Genomic DNA, 21,486 nt, shown 5'->3' on the forward strand with positions numbered 1-21,486 from the left:
ACAAAGTACCTCCAATTTAGTGGCTTAACACATCAATTCCATCTCTCAGTTCTACGGGCTGGACATTTGAAATGAAGGTGTCAGCAGGACCACATTCCCTTTGAAGGCTCTAGGAAAGAACCCTTCTCGCTCCTCCAACTTCTGGTGGACTCAGGCAGGCCTTGTTGTGGCAGCGTAACTCCAGTCTCTGCTTCCATCTATGTGCCTCGCTTGCTGTATGTGTCAGTCATTGGTGTTAGGGACCATCCGAAATCCCGGATGAGGTCACCTCGAGATCCTTAACTAATTACACCTGCAAAGACTCTTTCCTAATAAGGTCACATTTTTACACATGAGGTGACCATGTCTTTTGGGGGGATGCTATTCATCTCATTACACATACTATGTTAGCAACATAATTTTTCTTTTTGACACAATGAGGTTTTTAAAAAAACTAATTCAAATTTTGCTTGGTAAAATTATAATAATTCTTCTGGGGAAATTTAAAAAATAATCTTCAAAAGAAGTAAAACCAAACTAACAAAATATATCAAATCCCTAGAATTGAGTCCTCCCTTTATTTATTAAAACTGATGTAAGTAAATAAGAAAAACGTCTTTTGACAGAAACAAAGCATGACAGATTGGTGCCATATTCGTTGTAATTCCTTACTTACAAAGATAACTTCAGCTTTGTCATCATAACAATTCAACAATCCTCTTCTAGAAGTCACGAGCCTTGATACTTATAATTTTTACTAAGAAAAACTTTTTAAAAAATCCCTAAGCCATAATTTTTAAACATTTAAAATCAATCTTTTAAAAATCTGGGAAGGTGAAATGTTACAACCATCTTCAAAATGTAGAGTGAAATTTGTTATGTGGTCAAAAATCAACCACTTGAAATAGTATATGATGACACTGTATCTGCAAATCATTTTAAATCTTGATTGATAAATACTGTAATTATTTTATTTATATTCAGGTAATTTTATAAATTACCAAATTATAAGACAATGTTGGTAGACTGTACATTTTCCCAACTATAAGAACATATCCTACTTCATATATTTTAACACCTAGGATAAATTTTTCTCTATCAATGAAAATATAAATTTTCAGAAATTTTCTCATGTACCAAGATGTCATATGAAAAAGCAGAAGTTATTTTTATTTTTTATATAAAACAGTAAGTATGAACCTAATGTAGAAATCTGATGTTAGACAATTTCTTCGGCAGAAAATATTTAATTATAAACAGGTCTTAAAATAAATACAATCCACAAGATCATGGAACAGAAGGAAAAACTACAACCCTGTATTTCTTATTAACACCAAACATATCTCCGTACACAGAATGACATTTTTATACTATCAACAACCTGCAACAAAAAATTCACTACAGTATGGCAAAAATAAAATTATTTTTAATTTAAGGGGGAAACTTCTGGATGTATAAAATTTCACAGATAAGTGCCAATATACACTATTTATATACATGTCACGTGTTATATTATTCCAAAACTACGTTAGGTGAATTTAACTGGCTGGTCCCAATTTAGTGGGTGTGCTGTATTTGTACTAGCTCAAAGACTCATGGAGAATTAAGCTTTTACAATTCCAATCATAACTATACATGAAATATTTACACAAACATTAAAATAACTGTTTATTAAATATTGTTTAGGAGGAAAAAGATTTTCCATATATATGCAAACGTTAACTATTATCAAGAGCAGCTTTGTAAATGTTTTTTATGTTTTGTTTATTTTAAAGAACATTCATTGCCAAAAAGTTGCCATTTTAGAATTTTTGTAAGTGTATCACTGAATTTACATAGAAGGAAAATGCTGGGTGAAAAACAGAACATTAATGGTTAAAACATTCTTTCTAGTTACTTATATCTGAAATTAAGATAATGACAAATTGGGCTTTCAAATACTGCTTATTTTCCCTTTAAATATAGACTAAATAGACTGCTTAGTTTATAGACTATTTTGTTCTAGGATACAGTTTCCTTGAAAAAGGAACGTATCTGGAATCAAATTTCTTTAAACAATCAGTGACAAAGCTTTTTACAGCATTGTCATCATATAGATCCTTAGTACAAAGATTAAGGGCTTTCTTTAAAAAAACAATACAGAAATCTTGCTTCCATACAATTAACTTTTTAAAAAACTAAACTTATGTCCAGTTTTTCCCTAGTCCAAATATCATGTATCTGTAAGCATGCATTTGCATTTTCATTTTATGTTATCTAAAAAATTGGTAGATGATTCCGTAGTGTGCAAATTTTTAGGCAAAAAACCAATCCCCATTGTTTTACTACCTAACTCCTACAGTACGTGGGATTAGCACTATAAACTAATTTAAAACGTAGGCTTTTGAAAAAGTGTCTTGATAGCTTTGCTATCAATCTATTCATTGTCTGTTATTCCACAGGCTCAGAATTACTTCCGAAAGGAATGACCAAATTTTTCAACAGCTTGGCATAGCAATGGTACTTGAATCACCTTTTTAAAGAACAACATACCAATAAAAACACGCCTATCATCCACACTTGGCATATATCACATAAAATTATTAGGAATGTCTCATGGCTCAAATTCACATATTATCCATAAAAAGGAAATGCAGCATCTCTCTGCACACCACACTGAAGGAAGGAAAACAAATGGACCATATCTTCATTACAGAACGGCCGAAGTCATTTGAAAAGATCAGTATAGTGGCAATTCTAAATACCAGGGACCCTTGCAGGAAAAGAAATGTTCTCCAGCGAAGGGAAATGTTTTGTGGGGCATGCCTCAGCTCACTGCTGGCAGGCCTGGGGGACTAGCTAAATGCTTTATCACACATCTGCACTTACATGGTCTTCACTATTAACAACAGAAAACATTTTTGTTCCTTTCAAATTGCTCTTGCTTCTGTAGACAATTATACGATAATTAGTACTCAACCATAACACTGACAGCAAAACTGACAGTACCGAAAACACAACTGCAATTTAAGGAGCCAGAAGGAAATATGTTGGCAAGCTAAATGCTTACACAAAAAGATGTTCGCCTTTTAAAATAATGGTGTGTGGGAAAGTGAAAAAAATAGACAGACAAAAAAATATTTAAAGGTTTCAGTGCTCTCCCAATTACTGTGACGTTTTAGGGGTAAAGAGCGGGTTTTTTTAATAGTAAAATTTTAACACTCATATCTCATGCTGTTTAGTGTCATAAGGCTACTTACTGGGTGTCCAGATTTGTCGTAAAGAAATTTGAAACTAAGACAAAACGAACTGGAAGCAACTTCATGCTGCCTCTGTTCAAAAGTCTGACTTCAAACAAATTGGACTGAAAAAAAAAAAAAAAAAACCCTTTTAATGGCCTAGTAGAGTAAGGTGAGTTTTTGTGCTTTATTTATTCATGGTCCCTCTTGAGTTCAGAAAAAAAATTATTTTCCTTTACTATTTTCAGATTAGAATCATAAAGGTCGAGTAATACACGTATGAAAGCTTTCAAGAAAATGCTTGGTTCGTTTCTAAAGGAGGGGCTGCTGATGGTAATTTGTTTGCTGCTGTGCAACTGAATGAACTGGAACTGCCCCTGGAAAGCCCACGAGCTGCGGCAGACTGGAAGTAGTGTTCTGGTAAGATGACACATCCACAGACATCCCCATCTGCTGTGTGTAAGCAGCTGTACCCGTAGCTGACTGAAGGTTAGAGTTCTGGTTCATATAAGTAGGATGGGAAACAGTATCTTGTCCAGGGCTACAAATAAAAATTTAAAAAGAAAACAATGTTTACTTCTAGGTTATGGTCAGAGATCAATCATCATGCAAAAATAAAAATGCTTTTCTTTCTAAGTTTATTAGCTCTGCTACTCTAGTTATGATTTAATCACCCTACCTATCTACTAACACTGTTAATGTAATTTTTATATCTGGTAAGAAAAAGTACTCAAAAAGAAAAAAATGTAAGATTAGAAGGCGTATTTAATTTTGTTGTCTCCAAAATCTCTCTCCAAAATCATTTAAAAATCTGTTGAGATGCAGATAGTTTCTGACAGCGGTCTCCTTGGCCAGCTGCAAGGAGAATGAAATCCCAGCTCAAGTACCCCTTCAGCCCACATCCCCTCTTTCCCCATCTCTCTTTCCAATACAGAGGAGACCTTCTCTTCTCCTCACACATTCTTTCCACTTCCCTGTGGAAGGGCACTTTCAAAGCTCCCTCTATAGTAAGCCTAACCTGAATCCCTACTGGAAATTAAGGAAGGCAGGGAGAATGGTGTAATCCACACAGGATCCTGACTCCATCCTCAAGATGGTCCTGACCTAGTTTAAAACGTTACTAACACTATTAAAAAAAAAAAAAAAAAAAAAAAAAAAACCCACTAAGTTCAAAAATCACATCAAATTGCAGGACTTCTGTTTTTTCCTGTAATTACTAGAGCATACATTTATTTTAAAAGACGTATTATTTTAAATTACACCAAATACACTGTTCACAATCTAGGAGGATTAATGTCTACAGTACTCCAGTTTTTGCTCCATAATTCTTAGTGTCACCCAGGATAACAAAATTTTACAATTTAATTGAATTAAATATGAACACCAATATGAACAGGTTTCTTTTCAGATAACATCTAAAACTTATAGAATTTAAAAGTGGGGAGGGACCTCAAAGATCATCTACACATGACTATATTGAATGGACATTTCATGTGGGTGAACAGTTAATAGAAGGCAAGATTTAAACATGACTTTCAGAACTAAAAATTAAGACTACAAATTCCATAACTCAAACACACTTCTTTTTAAGAGTCAGAATAACAAGTTTGCTGATTTGTAAAAGTGCATGCATATAAATACGTCTGGGACCACTTTGCTAGGCTGATTACAGCACCATGCTAAGTATGTTATGGGCTTGGTCCCTTTAAAGGACAGTTAGCTTTATTTGGTCCCAGAAACCACACTATAAGCCATGGGCAAGCATCTTAGTATGGACAGCAAGTCTAAAAGCAGCACCATTCTGACTTCATGGATTAGAAATGGACAGTTCTAGAACTTCACCTCAGCAGTGAAAGATGGCACTATTAACACAAAGAGAAAGGTCTATTTATTCTCATTCTGAAAGTCTGTGAAAATTTAATGTATATAATTACAAAATTCTCACAGCTCCCCAAAACTTACCTAACATACGGAGCTTGAGCAGGCTGTGTTGTCACTGAGGAATTCACATTTGGAGGCAGAGACGTCAGTGGCCCGATCTGATCTGGCCTGAGGCTGTAGCTTTGGGCACCAGTGACTTGGTGAATGTAATTTCCACCGTGCGACTGAATTGGGTATGTCTAGTAACCAGAGAAAAAGTTGACTCACTGATCTCCCAAACATCTGCCCAACAATATATTTAACACTTTAAAAGACTTAAATGAAATAAAATGTTATAGTTCTCTGGGGAGGAGTCTTCTTTCACCCATCTATCCACCGCAGTATCAAAAGTAGAGAGCTTCCAAATCACAGTGCCAAATCTATGGAAATTTAGGATTTATTTGGTTTATTTATTATTAGATCTTTTATTTTGCAGGGGGTTGAAAGGAAAGGAAGTGGTGTATTTTTAAGAAGTGGGTTGGAATCCATCCATGTTGTCTACTACTTAGTAACCCGTCGTGCTATAGAGCCACAGAAAACTAAATACTTCCTTGAAGGGCAGCCCATCATCACTTTATGTCACCATCAGAATGATGACTTTTACCCTCATCCCAGGGATGATTCATTCAACTCCTTCCCAAGAATAAAACTTAGGAGAACAAGTTGAAGAAAATGGCCCAGGGCAGGGTGCAGGCCCTCTGTGGCAATGTCTCCTTTATTTCCTGCCTTTGGGACAAACAAAAGTAAAAAATAATTTTTTCTTAAAGGAGAAAATGTATCATCAGGAAATAGCAAAATGGTCTAATTCTTTTTATATATTTACAATGTGCCCTCGTTTATTCTCAGGGTAATATCTCCTGAAGGACAGGATCTACCACCTGCCTACCAAATAGAGTATTCAAAACAATGAACTAAATTTAATAAATATATAGTAACTAGCATCACTCCAGTTTTTAACTAAGCTATTTCTAAAGCAACAACCACTGACATAAAAACTTAGAACGCTAGAAATGCCAAATCAACTACATGAAGGAACTCATACCACTTCCTTAGCAGACAGCCCACTGACAACAGGCTGAGACTGTGGTAACGAACAGCTTCTGAAGTTTAGGGTTCCTGGGGTCTTTACAGGTACAGATAAAGTTACTGCAATGTTTTCCAGGATGGATTTTATTTCCAAATTAGAATAGGAACTTTGAGTATTTCAAATGCTATTATGAATGAATAGTGTAGCTAGACATTATGTGAGCAAACTCATACAAAGCTAACTTTTTAAAGAAATGAGTTGTGCTTTGCAAAATACAGATTGAAAATAGTATGCAACTAAACACAAAAACCTGACATAAGAATGACAAATAACCCTTTACAAACATACTATGAAGCAAATATAACATACAAATCTATGATACAATGGTATAGACATTTCTATTTTGTTCCATTTTCACAGCGGCAGCAAGTAACTTTTTGAAAACAGAAGCAATATTAAATAAACTCCACCTGTCTTTTGCACCCAGAAATCCTTTCTACCCTCATTTGTAATGACTCATCATTTCAAAAGTTTGGGGCATGGCCATGTTTGATAAATGCATCTGGTCTGATGTGACAGTTACCATAGTAACTATTCTTTTTTTACTTAACAATTACGTTAAGTCATATCATCTAGATTATGCACCCACATTCTACCTTCTCTCCTTGGTGTCTCCTTCACACATTTCCTTTACATACCAGTTTTCATAAATTAACATGAATTTTGTTCATCTGAGCTCATTCTGAATTCAGAATGGCTGAAATTTGAAAAAGGATCAGAATACTGGAAAGTGACATAAGTTGTCACTTCAGCTGGGAAGTACAGATAACACGTAAGTCCTAGGAAAAGACGCTATTTGTGAATGGCTTATGGAGCCTGCATCATATCCATGCACAAATTTTTTACTTAAGTCACGCATTTAAGAAAAGAGATTATAAAGCATGATTTGAGAACAAAAGGTCATTAACTAAGCCTTTTAATAATCACGTAAGCCAAAGAAATCTTGACAGAAATGTTAAATCTTGACAGAAATGTTAAATGTTAAATCTAAATAGGAATAGCATTCGTACCTCATCTTGAGGGCTTTTGATATGTCAGGTACTGTCCAAAATCAAAGGATTTATACTTTATAATTACAAAAAGGATTTATACTTACTGAAAGGATTTATGCTCTTTATTTACAAAAGCATATGAAGAACCAGAAGTCCCCTTACATATTTAATGGTCTCTTCATTCATGTTAAAAATGAACTAAAATGTATTTGTGAAGAATCAGTATCTAATTTGTCCTAGTGAGCATTAATTATTTAGCCAGTATTTTTTTGACTATCAAAGAGTTTTATAATTTTACTCATGAACCATATAAATTTTACTATGCTTTAAAACCTTTTTTTTGATTTTTTTAAAAAAATTTTAAAGAATGTTGTCAAAAAACATGCTCACCTGCATTGGAATCCCAGCTGATGCAGGTGGGTAATGTGCTGCAGGATGGAGCTTGGAGTAGACGGAATATATGGGTGCTTCATTCACTAATTTGTTATATAGTTCCAAAGCTTCCAAGACTTTTACATTCAATTCAGACAATTCTGAATGCTTCCTGATACAGAAGAAAAGCACTTTAATACTCTTCAAAGTTTTTAAGCATGTATTTAGCAACATAAATTTTTAAATTTAGCACACTTTCTATTCATATTTTAAATGGTTCTTTATATACGATGAAAGAATATTCACAAGGGGAAAATGGGAAAAGGAATTATTTAATTCTTGTAATAACTAACTAACATGACTTCATAAAATTAGGGAAAGTCCTTTCCACACCTCATAAAATACAATCAATTCATAATTTTGGTGCTAGAAGAATTTTGTTCCGTATGTTATAGGTTTCTGTCAAAAACTCAATTACACAGGAGAAAAACTTTTCAATTTAGGCAGAGTTCCTGCCTTAACTAAAAGTCGTAGTAGAAGAAAGTATTCAGGCAAAGTCCAGAGCATGCTATCAAGTACAATATGACTGAAATAAAAACACATTCACAAACAAAATCACACACATTTCATTTTCTTATATTCATGAAAAGATCAATTGAAAAAAAATTTAATAATTATCCTTGAAAATGCAAATGAAAATAATTATATATAAACTAGTCTCTACTGCTCGTTTGTTGATTTTTTTAAAAAATGAAATAGGATACCTTATTGGGTAAAAACAAATCGAAATAAGAGCATTTTCCAATTTGCCCGAGGAACTCCAGAGCAAATCCTCTGACTTAGTACAATTTTGTCTATTCCCCCTGAAGTAATAAGGAACTCTCTTTGCAACTGACATGTTCATAAGAGTTAAAGGACTACTTTATTTGGCCTAACGCACCCACAAGCCTGTTTATTAAATGTAGGTCTTTATACACACACACACATGGCTCAAAAGACAAGGGGCAGAGGCAGGCAATCAGACACCGGGCTATCAAATAAATGAGCTGGAGAGACCTATCAAGATTTGTCACCTTTCGTCTATTGGAATGTTATGTTTGAAACAAACAAACACACACAAAAATGTGCTGTTTCCTCTGTTGCATTTGTGACTATATAAAGCAGGAGAAACTATTTTCAGAAATATCAGTTGGAAACCACATAGGAAGCTTCAGAAATTAGTGTCCAGGCTAACAAAAGTGTGACTAAGAATTAACCACAGGCTTCTTTTCTAGTTTGATCATTCACTAACCATTAACATCCCTACACTGAAACCAAAGTATTTAATAGGAGACGTATAGGTAAATAGTTAATGTTTTCTCCAAAATAAGAACGGTAGGACATGATGAGACTACCACCATCATTTCATTAAGTGCCACAGGGATTTTTCATTTCTGTAGAAAATACAATTTACCAAAAATGCCCATGGAACAAAGATTATAATCTTCAGTAACTAGAAAAATCTTGCTGCTGCCACTCTTCTGTAGCAAAGGCAGGTAAGAAATAAAGTACTTCCTGTTCTTGTGTTGTTTTAACAGTAGACAGTCTGTCAATAGACAGACTCCGGAAAGGTATGACGACAGAACACTAAAGCCTCCTCCCCTGTCTTTCATTCTCTATGGCTTCTCCCTCGGACTTCAGATAGAAAGCTCTGAGGAATGAGAGAAGGGGCAAACCCAAGTTAAAAGCTCAAACCCCTGATAGTCTATCCTCTGGTGCTGCTGCTATTTCCAAGGAATAGTAAAACTAGGTGGGATAATGAAATCCAGAAAGATAAGGAAGCAAAATGAGAACAGAGGTGTGCATTGGATTTAGCTTCACAAATAAAAGGGAAATTTCGTTTGAAAGTTTTACAACTACTACTTCTTATCACATAGCAAGACAATGCTTGCCTAAGACCCCTGTTCTTATTGTGGGCTCTATTCAGCTTTATTCATCATGTCTCATTATCCCTCAATTCTAGTCCAAGCAAGGAAATAAAGACTGTCACCGTACAGCAAGGGTCCGTGGTTCTACGTGTACTCCACTGCCATGAAAAAAAAATTTGCTACCAAAATAAAAAGTACCACTTCGATGTTAGTTGGTAGGAGTTTGGAATCTGAGAAATAATTTCAACAGACTGAACCGTTTCATAAAAACTCCCTAAAGTTCTGCCAAAAACAAATAAGAAAACTATACTTGTTATTCCCTGCACGAAGAATCTCACCTATCAATCTCTTCAAGTTTTTCATCTATCATTGGACCCATCTGCTGGCAGATATCTGTAAATACGAAAATATTTTAAAATCTTTAAACTTAAACCAGTTTAAGTCAATTTCAATTTTTTAACACCACCACCAATATGCAACACCTTGTATTACACAAAGAGAATTGAGTTTATGCTAGAGAAAGGACTACAAAGGACCTAATTTTAACACTATTCAGCACCAATATTAATATCGTGATCAAAGGCAAAGTCAAAATTAAAACAGAAATCTCACCATGTTCTCTGAAAGTATTAAGTTTGTAGACTGAAATTTGGAGTTATCTCAAAATCTGAAAATACCTAGAAAACTAGTAACGGCTAAGTAAACTGAACTTGAGTCAGTGTATAAAATATGTAATTATGTACAGATGAGACATGAACATTTTTCATTTATTTAAGCCATTTCAAAATTAAACATGTTGTGTATTTCCAAATGTGAACATTGATAACAATGAATATGATATTCAATTTCATAACCAGACTTGCTTCTATTAAAAGATTTAAGATTTATAATTTTATCACAGATTTTTCTCCCAAATGATTTTTTAAAATAGGTTTAAAAACATTTGTTTTAATTGTTTCAAATTGCTTGGGGACTAAAAAGACACATCAACATATATCAAATGACTATATTACAAAGTTAACACAGATCATGTAAAATTTTGACCTTTAAAATCATGAGACAAGAGAATTAAAACAGGAATAAGAATTCCTAACATTTTGACTCAATTAATTTAATAGGCTGTGATTTCTAATTCTGTCCTTTTCTGGACTGCCAATCTCTTCAGCCAATTTCATTAACGGGCTTATAGGAATACAAAGACTTCCTCCTTGAACAGTATAGGCAGGTTTATAACAACACGAAGTAATATGTTTACTATGTTAACTATACTAGTCTGTTTCCCATCAGAGATTTCTAATCTCTACAAGCAAACACAAGTCAGAAAAAATTTAAGACATTATAAACAGCCAAAATATTACATGACATTAAAGTAATCCCTAATATTTACTAAGTACCTTCTAAGTCCAAGAGGTCTTGGGAGTCTGGTTTTGAATCGGTTGGATCTATACTCTGGAGTACCTGCAGGGCTCTATCCATCTTATCCTAAAAAAGTAACAGGACACTTTAAAAACTCACTAGAGTTTTAATTTCAATGAATATAGAAATTACTCTGTCCAAGCATTTTCAAGGATAATACATTTTATAAGTCTTGACAGCTTAACTTAGTAAACAAAAGAAGGACTCTACCTCATCTATATAAACAGGTTCAGGCTCTGATTTCTTAACTTCTTCCTCCTCTTCATCAATTACATTCAATTTGTCCACAGTTGCTACGGAAACAAAGTAAACTTTAAGTTCTTCAGCATTTATTTTGGTATTTTAGTCATTAATTTACAAGTAGCCTGTGATTGTCCATAAAAAAAAGGAAACCCCTTATATAGTACAGTCATGACATTTCATAATATTATTACATACGTTCATTCACTCATGCCACAAATATTTATTTAGCCTTCACTATGTGCCAGGCATTGTTCTAGATACTGGAAATACACCAGTGAGTAAAACAGACAAGAATCTCTGCCCTGATGGAACTTACATTCTAGTGAAACAAGAGAGCAATATAATGGGAACTGTCATTACAGGTATTTTCTGGGAAACTAAGTATTACCAATAGGGTGAACAAAAATACAAGCGAGTAGGGTATTATCTAGTGTTATCTTATGAGCTAATTTCAGAGTTCTATGAGTTCCCTCCACATTCTTTCCTTACTATAAAAAAAGTATTTCCTATATGAAAAAAAAGACTTAATTTCAACCTATCTTTGATAATAGTCAAAGCAAAACAATACGAAACTTTCATAATGAGAAGGTTGAAAATTAATATATATGCTCCCAAACTATTTAAATGTTCACAGGAATACTGCTATTAATAAAATGCAATAATATATTTTGATAAAGTAAATTCTGGTAAAAATAAAACTGTAATAAAAATCTACATAACCAAAGGACATTTAAGTCCCAACAGTTAGCCACTTATTTCAAATATTTGGCTAACTTTCACATATGTCCTAAGGAGCAGATCTCAGCGTAACATGAGGATTTACTGAAAACCCAGCACATTTTTACTTTTAAAACTGCAGCTTAACGTCTCCAGCCTATGCCAAGGGGAAATCATGATACTGGATCCCCTGAGCATGGTCTATCAAGTTATTTAAAATGGTATCTCCAATTTTCGTATCAACTTAGAGAGTCAGACTGGAGGAATAAAAGTATAAACATTGACAAAGTTTTTGGTAGTCAAATGAGTATTCACCTCCCTCAACTTCATTTTAACTAAATGCATCTCTCCACTATACAAAGAGGATGTTATATACAATACATAGAGCTTTCAATTTAAGTTCTTTCTCTAGAATTGGAGGATTAACACTGACATGTCCTGAGGTCAGTTACTTTAAGAAGTATCTAAGGGCAGACTGGCTGGACTTTAGAATCCCAGCTCTATTGCCTACTAGCTCAGCCTCAGTTTCCTTATCTGTAAAATGGGGTAACAAAAGTACCTATCTCACAGACTTGCACAGATTAAACAAAATAGTGCAAGCAAAGGACTTAGCACAATGCCTGAGACATGAATGCTTAAACACCCCTAAGCTATTTTATTTCTGATCGCCACCATCATTACTATTATTACCAGCTGTTCTTTATACTCAGCTCCCCTTATTTCCTGCCTGCAAAGCAAATGGATGCTTTCTCTGCATGGTTGACAACAGCTGAGAGGAACTGTCTGTATCTACAAAATTGAGTGAAGTTCAGAAGACCTGAACTGATCAAACCGGCAACCTTCGTGTTACTACTGTGTTTCCCCGAAAATAAGACCGAAACAGAAAATAAGCCATAGCATGATTTTTCAGGATGACATCCCCTGAACGTAGCCCTAATGCATCTTTTGGAGAAAAATTAATGTAAGACTTGGTCTTATTTTCGGAGAAACACGGTAGCACCACGCTCTAACCAACTGAGCTAACCGGCCACCCCATAGGAACCTACTCTCTTGATTATATTATTTTATTATTGTTCCCTAGGATCAAATCAAGTGAGGAAAAGTCTAAAACTCAGGAGTACTCCTAACCTGTGTAATCACACCTGGCACTTGTCAACCAGCCCCCACCCCTGCTCCCCTCATTCAATACTGTGGTTTCCATGATGAATAAAACTAATATTCTTTGTAACGAACATACATAAACTGTCTCTTACATCATAATTAGGTTGACTGAAATATTTACATGGTCACAGATGATTTTATGCCTTATATGCAACTATGTATGTTAACTCTCAAAAGATTTAAAATATGATAAAGGAAATAATTCTTGGAATTGACCTGGGTTAAATTAACCCCTAAATTTGGTAACAGATAGGTTAAACTGTACTGCCTATAAATAAATGTTTTAAAACAAGAGTTAAATGCCAATCTACTTTATATTCAAACAGAACCACAAAATTCAAGTTAAAAAGCTTTAACAGATTTAACCTTCCCTAATATTTCACTTACCTGCCTCAGACTCTACGTTTAAATTAGTTGTTACAAAATTAGATGGGAAGAGTCCTACTCCTCTGTGATTTTCTCCTTTCCACCAATTGGCATCACTGAAAATACAGTATAAAAATGTCATTTGTTCCTCTACATTTTAGTGAACAAGATTCAAGAGGGATTAAAATAAAAATTAAATTTAGCCTACTTTTAAAACTACTAGTTCACATCCAACTATATTTAAAAGTAGTTCTTAAATTTAATAAAAGATATAGAAAAGCACAAATAAACATTCAAATTTCCGTACTTAAATTTAGAACCAATTAGCAATTAGTTCATATTTGATTCTAGGCTTTTAAAATAGTAAAACATTATGGATAACACTGAAGTCCCTTTTATCAACAACCCCATAAAGCGGGTATGTAGCCTTTCTGCCAGCATAGTGTTGTTATTCATTTACAAATATCTATAGATGTTAATCACTATACATCTTTTTAATTTTATATATTTATACTTTCAAATCTTTTATTCAGATGTTTATCCTGTTAAAATCAAAGTTCTGTCACATAAATATGGCATATTTGATTTATCCATTCCCATACAGATGAACATTTAGGAAATTCCAGTCCTTCACCATTATAAAGATTAGGATATCGATCATTCTAGATTCTGGGGCACACATGTAACAATTCTTTATGCTTATGCACAAACATGGACTTGCTGGGCCACAGGATGTAAGCATTTTCCATTTCCCTAAATATTTCCAAATATTCCCTAAACTGGGGTGGCAATTCACCATCCTCTGTCCCTCAGCAGCATGTAAGAATGTCATTTCCCCCAATGAACTACCTAAGCAGCACTTGCTATCAGACAGGAAAGAAATCGTCTCTCAGTGCTGTGCTCATTTGCACTTCCTGAGCAGCCAAGTGTGTCTGCCGGCTTTCAGATCGCTTCCTCGGTAAACTCACAGCTCACGTCTTCTGTCCATTTTCCTTTATCTACTGGGTCCTTTGTCTTTTTTCGTGGATCTATAGGCATTCTTTACATATTCTGGATAGCAATTGTTTGTCTGAACTATTAAAATACCTTCTCCCATGCCACTTGTCTTTTAACATGTTTATGGTTTCTTTTATTCTGTTATCAAATTTAGCAATCTTTTCTTTTATGGCTTACACTTTAAAAAAAAACCTTTCTCTTTTCCTGCACTCCTAAATCTCTTCTCCTATATACTTGTGTTTAATATTTTTAGTTCTTTTTTTATCCCTTTCCCTTGTTTAGGTCTTTAACTCATCTGGAAATTTTATGTACAGAGTGAAGCCGAATCAAATTTTGTTTTATTTGTAAAGAGCTGTTCACACCATCAAAATATACTAAATAATATATCATTTTTTCTACTGATTTATGATATCCTATCTTTAAAACAGCAAGCTGCTATGTGTTAACGAGCCTATTTCTGGATTCCGTTCTGTTGCAATAGTACATGTATTTATTTACTACAGCTTATTAATATGCCTTGATACTTGCCAGGGAAAGGACCCTCTATGTTATTATGTACCTTCACATTTCTATATTAATATTAAAAATTTTCAAGTTCTCTGGAAAAAAGTCTTGTTGGGATTTTAATTAGAAATGCACTGAATTTATGCATTCATATGGGAAAAATTAAATCTTTATACTAAGGTTTCTTTACCATGAACATGGTATCTCTATATTTACACAAATATAAATAAATGTATCATATATATTTATATTCCTTTACAGCTTTTATATAAACCACTTTTATATAATTTTCTCCATAAAGGCCTTACACATCTTTGCTAGGTTTCCCTATTCCTAGATCATTCATAACTTTTGTTATTATTGAGAATAGAATATTTTTTCTATTACACTTGCTAAATAGTTGTGATTAGAGTAAAGCAGACCACTGACTTTGTACAGTGAACTTGTATCCACCAAACTTAATGAACTCTTACCAGTTTTAATAATTTGTCCACTGATTCTTTTAGACTTTCTATATGGACAATCATAGAATCTGGCAATAATGGTTAGTTTATTCCTTTTCAATAATTTGACTTATTGAGCAGGCAGTCTTAAGATGAAACTTAAGGATAAATTAACTTCTATGATTCTAATTTAAAAAGTACCACAAAGATACAAAAAGAGCTGTGTATCACCCAAATTCTTAAACCAGAACATAACTGATATATTGACAGTCCCAAAGGTATCATATCTGATGTCTGTAGAGGACGAGAGACTCTCTTTATCTCACATACATACTTTCTTAAGTTGAACTTTCCATTTAAAAGGAAAGCTGAACTTAGAGGAATTTTTACGTAAAACTAGAGAACCCAAACCTTTGAAACAGATGCATGGCATGTACTTGAATCTACCAACAATTTATGTGTAGCCCTCCTTAGGGGTCCTAGGAATGTAGGGTAATTTCCCACTCAACCACCACCGCAAACTCCTTGAAATATCAAAGCAGGAAGAGCCACCAAACGCCATGCACGTCAAAGCACGGCGAATCCTTCCCTGCCCTAATCCAGCTCTATGTTCTCTACACTGACAACCAGCTGATTCTATGGAGCGTTAATGGCACAAAATAGTGTTCAATTTTAAATTCCTAAATTAAGGTAATTTGACAATATAGTTTTATATAACCCATTTGGTAATTAAGGAAAATTTTATTGCAGCATTTATATTTACAGTTTTTTATGTTAAGAGAAAGTAAGACTCAGCTGAATGAAACATGATTTAAGTGTAAAAGATGTAAACTCTACCTTCAACAAACTGATTATTCAGTTAACATTTATGAAAGCCCACCAAAGAGGGATAGTGACATCCGGCGAAGCACTGAAGTTACAAAGATAATTAAGAAAGAGTTTCTGCCCTCCAGAAATTTAAAATCCAGTGCAGTATTTTTCAGCCCTCCCCTACCACCTGAGAACACATTACCTTGCTTTACCTCCGGGGGTCTGTTTTCTCCTTCCCACTTCCTCCCACCCCAGAAGTGCTGACTATGTTCAGAATCAGCTCATCCAGCAGGAGAGACAGATGTAAAGAAGTAATTACAATACAATATGAGAAATGCTATCACTTATGTTCAGGGAACCATAGCAGCACCAAGATGGAACTCCTGACTCTACTGGGAACTAAAGGCAGAGAAGGGTTTAAAGGCTTGTCAGATGAAATCAAATTTGACATGGGTTTTAAGGTTAAGTATGCACTCACCAGGAGAAAAAGGGAATTAAGGCTGTAGAAATAAAAATGCCTTGCTGCCAGTATGGAGAAGCAAGAAAATAAAAGTACAAAAAACCAAAACACTTTGCATACTGAGATAAACAAAAAACAGTTATCTTGTCTCATTTTAGGTCTCAAAATAAATGACTCTCTGACTTCCTAACTAAAACGACGTTATCTGCTGACTTTTACAATGGCAAAGGCTAAAGATAAGTGACGTCCTTTATGGATATGACAAATCATGCGAGAAAAGTACTATTCTTACCACAAACATACAAACTGGAAACCTGGAAACCTTGGTGTTGTGTGTGTGTGTGTGTGGGGGGGGTCTTCTCCTTAAAATACCTGCTTTATTTTTTAATTTGGGGAGCCAATCCTTCCAAAGCCTGGACTCCCTTGAAAACTTTCCTTGCAAGTAAAGTCTCTTTTCTTTTCTAAATGCAGTTGCTTCTTCTGACAGAGCTTTCCAAGCAGAGAGAACCAAGTGTACAATGCCACGGAACTCTAGTCACAACATGGCATTTCTGGAACTGTAAGAATTCTACTTGGTGATTTGAAATGGTATGTACAGAACAAACAAGGAGTGGTGAGATAAAGCTAAAAATGAAGAAAGTGAAAAGCTTTTTTTGGTATACTGTTAAGAAATGCGTGTCTTTTCTATCAGCTCAGCGTCTCTTAATTTGAAGTCCAAGAATGATGTATTTCCACGGGACTTCGAGGTCTAATTTTTCATTTTGAAAAATTTTCATTTTGTGCTTTTTCATTCTGAAAATTTTTCATTTTGTGCTTTCATTTCCACAGCAAATATAAATACAATGAATATATTCTGAATCATCTAGAGGATTTCCGTTTAACCTAAGATCTCGCCTTAACTCTAGTACCCAAGTTTCCATTTTTGTTTAAAATCGTGCCAGTGATAACCAATTACCCAGAATGACAACATTTAACTAAATACACTGATGACCATGTCTGTGGCAATTTTAAGATTGGGATATCCTATCTTTAAAATGACAGCAATCAACCTACATATTCCATCATATTCATGTTGAATTCTCTCAGCAGTTACAAAGAAAAACGTTCTCTTGTGCAGTGCCAAGTCTCAAATGAAAATAGATTTTGTATGAGTCTGTGATTTATAATGAATTTGTGCTTTAATTAGACATCAGTGAAAACAACACGGGCAGCACAACACAGCCCTTGACTCACTGCAAGCTTGTAGACTATAACAGGTATGGAATACCACATGCACACCAATGACATCAAGGGCTACAGTATGTATGAAGGATTCACCAAGTTACAAAAGAAAACCTCAGAGAACTGAGTTATTACAGCACAGGGCATTAGGCACCTGCTGGAGGTAAGGGATGAAGGACCTGTGTACTGAGGAAGTACCACTGACCAGTACTCTATTCACCTTGTGAACAGTAATTTATTTGAGAAAAGTTTCTTATTACATAAAAGTAATGCTCAAAATTTGAATCTCAAAGCAAAAACTACTCTTTAGTTTTGTTTCTATTTATTTTATAAATGTCTTTAATTTTCTAGTTGTATAAGAGTATCAGAAGTGTAAAGCTAAGTTTTTTGGTAAACATTCTAACTAAAACTACACTCAGAAGTGTGACATTTCAGACTGTCAGCGTTCAGAGTCCACACTAGCTCTTTACCTTCGTATCTATTTACTCCTCTCCAGGAGTCATGTGCTCCATCCCAAATGACTATTTTTTAAAAAAAGCAAAAAGCTTTTGTGAACATAGTGTTATCCAGACTGCCTAAGAGACCTTTGTTTTTCTGTTCTCTGTTATTGCAAAATTTTTCCTGTCCTGTCAAAAATCAATCAAACTTCATTTGAAATGGACCCTGGATAATCCTTTCTCCCAGAAGCTTGCACTGTATATGAATCTGCTCTCTTCTGGACCCCAACACTACCTCTTCTATAGCACTCACAGTCTGCATTCCATACAATTACCTGGAGAGTAACTGTAACCCCCTTCCTTTATTCTAGGTTTTATGAAGACAGAACCTTGTCCTCATTCATTTTTATTAAAAACAGGGCCTATTACAGAACATTTTCTCGATAAATATCACAGCTAAGTAAACCATTTTTGTGTATTTACCCATTTAAAAATACACTAAACTAAACGAATCCTTACTAAGCTATTTATAATGTATACCAAATACATTTGCAATATCTGTTCATAGCAACAAGCTATTAAGTCTCACTCTTGCTAAATTCCATCCACTTCTTTAAAAAGCACAGTAAAGACTAGAGTTAGGCCCAATATAGACAGATCTAGTCTTTATTACAACTTTAAATGATAGAGAAATTATGAGGGAGAGTAGAGCAGCAGATTAAGAATTGGGAAGGAGCCGAGCATAGCTTTTGGTTGCTTTGTTCAAAGGTAATATAGCTATATTTCTTTTTAAAGTTTATTTCCCAGTAATTTGGTATATACAACTCTCAATGTAAATGCTTTCAGATGACTTAATATTTGTTTCCCAATCATGATAATCAACAGTATCATTTAGTACATCTTTTATCCAAGATACAAAGTAAAACCAATTTTAACAAAAGGATAAGAAACTCACATAACCTAGTCTAACTTTTATTTTAGAAAAAAATAATTAAGGTATGAAAAGGTTCTATGATAATTTAAACACACCAAAGTCAAACAGCTAAATATCCAGGATTCTAAAGTAAGGGTATTATATTTAACTTCAAAATATTCCAGAAATAATGATTTAAGACATACCTGTCATCCAAAACAATAATAATTTCACCATGTTTAAAGGTGAGTTCATTGTCCTCAACGGCTTCAAAGTCATACAAAGCTCTCACTTTCCTTGCAACTTTATTATTTAACTGAATTTCTGCAGATGGATATAAGGATTTTGTTGCTGTGTGCTGCTGCTTCTGCTCTTGCAATGATAATTCAATAGCTAGTTTGAAAAATTAAAATGTAAAATAAGATAGAATTCTGATTTTTTTAGAAGTTCAAAAGGAAATATTAGATAACATATTTAATAAGAATAAATCAAATGAATATTTTATTTGTCTAATTAAATACCAAGCAGCTAACTTTCATGAGGGGCAGAGAATCATGACTTTTTTAAAAATAAAGTTTCTGCTCATTCGTTATAACAGACTGTCATAGCCAGCAGCTATTATTTTTATAGCAAACAGATTGTGACATTATCATATGGGTAGCTTTCCATATAGGACAGCCACGAACATATTTCTGTGCTTGACTCATAACTCTGGCATTAAAGAAAAGGTGAAATGTAATCTCTCCAAAGGTAGGTCATGAAATACATATTACTGAGAAGGATAATGAATTAAATTAATTTATATCATGTCAATTGTTTTCCTTACTTTTAGACCCTACAAGTTTTTAAATTTGAATACTAAAAGAATACTCAGTTTTATTATAATTTTTATTCTAATAAATTGTTCTGGCAGGGAGGTTTTAAGCAATACTAAATTACCCATTTGATCATTTACCTTTAGCTATGTCTTCATCTTCTTTGTTTTTGTTTGATGACATACCATTCTTGGCAGCCACTGAGACAGTCTGTAAATGTACAAGTGAAATGAACAGAGCTACCCTTTTACAGAAAACACAAGCTATAATCAATCACAAACGCTAATTTAAAATAAAACTGATATAACTGATTTTCATTTAAAAAGTTCTTTATGATTATTTTAAGTAGTTGTTTTCAAATACTAAAATAAAACATCAGAATTTTCAAGAAAATATTATAAACTCATGTAGAGCACAGATTGGCTTACATTTTGCATAAAACTAATTATCAGACACAGAACGTGGCATACAGAAAGTACTTAAACACGAATCTTTCCTGATTGCACTTCCTGATCTCACCTATCCAAGGTCTCTTCCTCGGTGAGAGGTGCTATACTGCTACAGGTAGGTGAGGAGCTACGAGAGAAGGGACAGTAAGAAGCCACAGTAACTACTGAAGAGAAGAGGAGGGAGGACAAAGACAACACGTGCAGGTCTAGGAACTCATGTGATGCCTCTTTTACCACCATGTTTGTACGAAGGTGGCTCTCTGGGCATAGCCGAGGGCTACGGAAGGTCATGCGTAACTTAAAGGCATGGAAGACAGAGGTGTGCAGGATTCTGAACCATCCAGTAGCTCTTTCACACAGATTTTTGAGAATGACATGCAGAAAGGACAGGGCAGGGAAAGTACTTGCTTTTTATTACTTGTAAGACTTTTGTCCTAAAATTCTACCTTGAATCCTTAGGTTTGGTCAGTTATAAAGATTTTGTTTCTTTAGTCTACAATCTAAAATTAAAAAATACATACTCTTCTTAGTCTCTTTCTCTAGCCCATATTCTAATATTAAGTGAACAAGAGCGACTGAGAACCCAAGATATGTTTTTTGACCCACAGACCTAAGTCTCTCCATGACTCATTATCCTTACCTCCACCTGTCCTACTAAAGCTATCCCTTATCACCCCAAATAAATTTCTAGTCTTACAGCTCCGCTCATCTTATATGTAAACCATTCATTCCAGACATATTCACTCTTTAACAAACAGGTCTTGATCTTTCTCAGTTCCACAAATTTGTTCATGCCATTCCTCCCTCAATCTGTCCTCTTTACTCCTTGTTCCCTACTGAAATACTTTCCAGTTTAAAAATCCCACTGCTTCACCTTCTTCACCATCCCAGTCTATCGTTACTTCTCTCCTGGCATCTAGTCTTTGTAGCCCTCATCCATATTTGTCACTTAGAATTTAGTTATTTTTCACATGTATACAAGGTGTGATCAAAAAATACAGCGAATGCTGCTGCCATGTGCCACCCAACGGAAAGGGAGGGATCTTCAATATGGGAAGCG

General features: G+C 34.4%; 1 protein-coding gene across 1 annotated transcript in view; it reads right to left on the bottom strand.

Moving 5' to 3' along the window:
- Nucleotides 1-527: 527 nt before the first annotated feature.
- STAM2 (signal transducing adaptor molecule 2) overlaps nucleotides 528-21,486 on the bottom strand; it is a 43,204-nt gene continuing 22,245 nt past the window's right edge. Inside the window, exons 6-14 of the mRNA XM_081052655.1 lie at nucleotides 20,118-20,187; nucleotides 19,369-19,555; nucleotides 13,400-13,494; nucleotides 11,102-11,184; nucleotides 10,870-10,957; nucleotides 9,814-9,868; nucleotides 7,587-7,740; nucleotides 5,160-5,317; nucleotides 528-3,738 (exon numbers count right to left, since the gene is read on the bottom strand). Of these exons, the coding sequence (XP_080908781.1) occupies nucleotides 3,510-3,738; nucleotides 5,160-5,317; nucleotides 7,587-7,740; nucleotides 9,814-9,868; nucleotides 10,870-10,957; nucleotides 11,102-11,184; nucleotides 13,400-13,494; nucleotides 19,369-19,555; nucleotides 20,118-20,187 (1,119 nt within the window). The 3' untranslated portion in view covers nucleotides 528-3,509. The remainder of the gene's footprint in view (nucleotides 3,739-5,159; nucleotides 5,318-7,586; nucleotides 7,741-9,813; nucleotides 9,869-10,869; nucleotides 10,958-11,101; nucleotides 11,185-13,399; nucleotides 13,495-19,368; nucleotides 19,556-20,117; nucleotides 20,188-21,486) is intronic.

Source organism: Rhinolophus hipposideros (assembly GCF_964194185.1).
Source record: "Rhinolophus hipposideros genome assembly, chromosome: 6".
Classification (NCBI taxonomy): Eukaryota; Metazoa; Chordata; class Mammalia; order Chiroptera; family Rhinolophidae; genus Rhinolophus; species Rhinolophus hipposideros.